At 39.8% G+C, this 4967-nt stretch overlaps 1 protein-coding gene across 1 annotated transcript; it reads left to right on the top strand.

Annotated features, from left to right (window-relative positions):
* The first annotated feature begins 336 nt into the window (after nucleotides 1-336).
* On the top strand, nucleotides 337-3527 carry LOC111019188 (protein NRT1/ PTR FAMILY 2.13). Its single transcript, XM_022295519.2, has 4 exons — nucleotides 337-643; nucleotides 741-958; nucleotides 1444-2030; nucleotides 2458-3527. Exons 1-4 carry the CDS (start codon nucleotides 514-516, stop codon nucleotides 3323-3325), a joined length of 1803 nt encoding a protein of 600 aa, XP_022151211.2. The 5' UTR covers nucleotides 337-513; the 3' UTR covers nucleotides 3326-3527.
* Nucleotides 3528-4967: the final 1440 nt, after the last annotated feature.

Genomic DNA, 4967 nt, shown 5'->3' on the forward strand with positions numbered 1-4967 from the left:
TATTTCTATTAATTCTAACATGAATCTTAAATTATAAATAAAATAGAATTTAAAAGAGGTGTAGTATAACATTGATAAAGAAAATATTTGGTTCCTTTAACATAGGGTTGTGACTTATAGTTCCTCATTTTTTTTAAATAAAAAATATTTATCCTCTTGTTTAATAGTCAAATATTCATTCTTACTGAGCAAGTTAATAAATTGGATAAATTGTTGAATTTATGGTTCTGACGTGATCTTGAGAATGAATAAACAAGTGCTAAATCCAAAAATTTAAATGAATAAATAGGGTAAATTTAATTACTGACGAATTACTCAAGGATCCCACACAGAGCTTCTAATTGTTGGTCCTCTCCTGCCACCTTCTCACACTAAGCCCCATCTTTGCCATTTTCACACCTTCCACTTCCACTTCACTTTCACATTTCCCAATCCTCCCCTCTGTCTGCCTTGTCGCCTAATGTCTATTAATATACACCATTGCCAGAGAAAATTGAAGCAGAGCCAAAGAAGATGCCGGTGCCGGTGGATGCCCAGAATGAGAGCTCCGGCGGCTTCTCCACCAGAATCTGCTTCAGGAAAGCTTCTTCTTCTTCCCCCCAAAGAAAGCCCGGAGGATGGAAGACCATGCCTTACATCTTAGGTCTCTCTCTCTCTCTGCTCCATTCTACCAAATTGGGTATAACAATTGTTTGTTCTAGATTTATGAACCCCTTTTGGGTTTTGTTGCATTTGGGCAGGAAATGAAACATTTGAGAGGCTGGCTTCAACGGGGTTACTGGCCAACTTCATGGTGTATCTCAGAAGAGTGTATCACCTGAACCAAGTTGCTGCCACCAGTTTAATCAACGTCTGGTCAATGGCTAATAATTTTACTCCTCTGGTTGGAGCCTTCTTATCCGATGCCCATCTGGGTCGCTTCTACACCATTGCTATTGGATCCGTAGCATCTATTCTGGTGATTCCTAGCTCTCTTTATCTCGCTACCAAATTCCCAAATCCATCCCCTAACATCGTTATATAAAGAAATACACACCCTCAATTTGAAATGATTTTTTGAAGGAATATACGCTGTACTATTCTGTACTTCTCCTTTTGCACAAAAAAGTCGAAATCCTTTAGAAGAGGGATTTAAATTGTTGTTTTTGGGCCACACCTTGTCTGGTCTGGGAAGGGAGCTGAATTGAGCTCTCCGAATTCGTAATAATTTAGGCATTTATGGCAGAGTCCTCTTCGTGGCAGTGGGTCATTCCTCTGCTTCAATTAGGAAGCACAAAATCTTTTCTTTGCCCATTGATTTAATTGCTAAATTAAGTCAATCAAAAGCGTTAATTGGTCGGGATTTTTCACTTCTTGACCATATTATGATTACCCAAAAATCTTATAGTTGTTTTACTTGAACTTTCCATTGAAAAAGTTTAAACTTTTGAGTTGAATGTGCAGGGAATGGTGGGAATGACGTTCACGGCGTGGATACCACAGCTGCATCCGCCGGAGTGCAGCAACCCACTGCAGGCTACGAGCCAATGCAAAGGTGCAACGACCTCCCAAATGGGGTTTCTGATAATGAGTCTTTCCCTCCTATCCATTGGCTCCGGCGGAATCAGACCGTGCAGTGTCCCTTTCGGCGTGGACCAATTCGACACGACGTCGGAGGAAGGAAGGAAAGGGCTGGGCAGCTTCTACAATTGGTACTACGCCACTTTTTCCATAATTCTGGTGTTCACTGCCACTGTGGTGGTGTACATTCAGGACTCTGTTAGCTGGGTGTTGGGGTATGGCATTCCCACACTGCTCATGTTCTGTGCCATAGTCCTCTTCTTTCTTGGCACTCGTGTTTATGTGTATATGAAGCCTGAGGGAAGCGTTTTTACTGGTCTTGCTCGAGTTGTTGTTGCAACTTATAAGAAACGGAAGCTTAAGTTGTCGTCTCCTGATGCCACTGACGCCAAAACCCCAACTTTCTATGACCCTCCCTTGGACTCTGGAACTGCTGTCATCCCAAAACTCCCGCTCACTACCCAATACAGGTAAACAAAATTACTCTTCCACTTCCACATCGTTTCGTCATTTGGGGTGTGATGCTTGAGTAGAAAAGAGGGGTACATAGATGAACTGGTGCCACATCTGAATGTGAGAGATTCTGAGATCATGGAAAACGTGATTAGAAAAGACTTGGAACTGTAGTTTAAGCATGCTTGGTTTGGAACTTGGAGCAATCTTGGATTGGGTGACCTCCGAATTGATTTACTAAGAAGCATGTGAGTGAGCATAAAACATACTAAAAGGTAGCTTGGATAGAAATGATGGCGTAACTAGGTAGGGAAATGCCAAGGCAATTAGAGCCGAATCTGAATTCCCAAATCCTGGTGCGAATCTTGGGTCTTGTGCGTTACATGTGTTGTAAAATGGTTGCTAATTTTAATGTGTTTGTATATATGGGCTGATCTCTTGCAGGTTTTTAAACAAGGCGGCGATTGTTCTTGAGAATGAGCTAAAACCAGATGGGACCCCAGTAAACAAGTGGAGTCTTTGCAGCATACAGCAAGTGGAGGAGTTGAAATGTTTGGTCAGAGTTATACCAATTTGGGCATCAACCATCCTTTGCCTCACAACAATCATACAGCAAGGAACATTCTCAGTATCTCAGGCCCTGCAGATGGACCGGCATCTGGGGCCAAGCTTCAAAGTCCCAGCAGCCTCAATCGGAGTCACCTCCTATCTCACATTAGCAATCTGGATTCCACTCTACGATCGAGTCATCGTCCCCCAGCTCCGCAAGATCACAAACCACCCGAACGGTATAACGCAGCTCCAAAGAATCGGAATCGGGTCCGTTTTCGCAGTGATTGCAATGGTGGTAGCTGGGATCGTGGAGAAAGAGAGGAGGGAAATGGCGCACCGGCATCAGCAAATGTCTGTCTTCTGGCTGGCCCCTCAGCACATTCTGATGGGGCTGTGCGAGGCGTTCAGCATCATTGGACAGATGGAGTTCTTCAACAATGAGTTTCCGGAGCAGTTGAGAACCATGGCCAATGCACTGCTCTCAATTTCCTTCACCACGGCCACATATGTGAGCACTTTGGTAGTGATAATTGTGCACAAAACAACCGGCGGGCATGGGAAGCCAGATTGGCTGACCAATGATCTGAATGCCGGCAGAGTTGATTACTACTACTACATTGTGGCAGCAATTGCCTTTGTCAATATTTTCCTCTTCATCTACTGCGCTCGACGGTATCAGTATAAAGGTGCTGGGGAGGTGCAGACTGTGAAAACATGCGATGAAGTGGAGCTCAGCTCTCACAAAAAACTTGATGTCTGAGTTTGGCAATCTGCCTAATACTTAAGTTGCAAGTGTGTGTGTTTAGATTTGTCTGAGCAGGAGTGTGGTAGTTTGGTTTGGATTTCAAAGCAACTCACTTTCTTAAACACATAAATTAAATTAGTTTGTAACCGTAAGAAAGTTAAATTATGAAAAGAGTTAAATGTTAAATTACTTTAATAAATTTCTAAATCTAAGAGGTGGGTTGGAATCACTCCACCCCCACTTGTTGTACTTACAAAAAAAGAGTCGAGTGTTTTAAGTTATTTTAAAAAATGTTCTCGACTTGTTAAATATTTTCAAATGAGTTGCCGTTCAAAAACAGGTTTCGGCCTTCTTCTTAGGGATTCAAATGGAGCAATCTCGACAGTAAATGTGTTGTTTCTGCTGATTTCTGATATCTCAATCCTTTGCATGTTAGAAATCTTGGCTCTCTTTGAAGGTATTTGGTTAGCTCGAACCATTCCATGTTCTCGGTTATTGGTTGAATCTGATTCTCTTTTGGCAACAAATCTCATCAATGGGAGTCTTCATTCAATTGGGGATGAAAGTTCTTGGATTCGTGACATTCAACAATTTCTAACAGCTTTGAGTCATATATCTTTTCAGCACATCCCTCGATAAATTGTTAGGTTGATTTTTCGGCTAAAGAAATCCTCCAATTCTTCTTCGTGGACTCAAAACTTCCCCTTAACGAGACTAATGTCTCATCAATTGTAGTCCATGTGGCAAGGAATTCTTCTCATTAATGAAACTACTTTCTAAAATAAATTTGTTGTTCTGTCTGCCTATAAATTTTTTTATATATACGTATTCTTTATAAAAAAAAAAATTAAAATAACAAATATATCCTCTCTCTTTGCAACCGGCCTTACATTTTCCATTTTTTAATCAGATTATTTATTTAAAAGAATATACAAGAGAGAATATCTGAACCCTAATTTTGAAGGATTCTAGAAAGGGTGTGGTGTGGCACAAAATCATATGCATGCATGGGAAGGGTTTATTGGTAAATTACTTACTGATTATATTTTGCATTTATGAAGCCGCAATGGCAGTGGCCCCACCAGCTAAGCTAGGACGGTAGATGATGAGACGTGTTTTGCTGTGTAATTGGAACTCTATTTTCCTCTCAAAAATAATAATAATAATAATAATAAAATTGGAACTCTATTTTTCCTTTTTGGTCTTTACCTGAATTGTTTATTAGAAGAAAAATCGAAATTGTATATTAGGTAAGTAAACAAACATGTTTTAATTTCATTTACTTTTTTAGTGTTGGGCAACTTTTAAACTAGAACTTATCGTAATCATATATTTTTGTGGGTAATTGTAGAAATTTTTTTTAAATAATAATAAATTTGGGATGACACCGTTGAGAGGCAAGTATTTTTCTGAGAATAAATCGTAAATTTTCCTACCATCCATCATCATTTATTTTTTGGTATATAATCATTGAAGAGAGAGAAGAAGCGTCCACTATTTAATTTAATGCTCCATAGTCAACATTGACTGCCACTACTTATTTGACTATATATATATATATATATTTTTTTTTTTTTCCCCTAGTGCTGCTCTCCCCTTCCGATGTCGACGTCTTTTTTCTCTAAAAAAATGCTGTATTGGTAAGAGAATTGCCAAC

The sequence above is a fragment of the Momordica charantia genome (assembly GCF_013281855.1).
Source record: "Momordica charantia cultivar OHB3-1 chromosome 9 unlocalized genomic scaffold, Mcharantia_2.0 BLBB01000009.1, whole genome shotgun sequence".
Taxonomy (NCBI): Eukaryota; Viridiplantae; Streptophyta; class Magnoliopsida; order Cucurbitales; family Cucurbitaceae; genus Momordica; species Momordica charantia.

Coding starts and splice junctions, on each gene's coding strand:
- LOC111019188 (XM_022295519.2), top strand. CDS start 514: ATGCCGGTGCCGGTGGATGCCCAGAATGAGAGCTCCGGCGGCTTCTCC. Junction 644..740: donor GACCATGCCTTACATCTTAG/GTCTCTCTCTCT, acceptor GCATTTGGGCAG/GAAATGAAACATTTGAGAGG. Junction 2,031..2,457: donor CCGCTCACTACCCAATACAG/GTAAACAAAATT, acceptor GATCTCTTGCAG/GTTTTTAAACAAGGCGGCGA.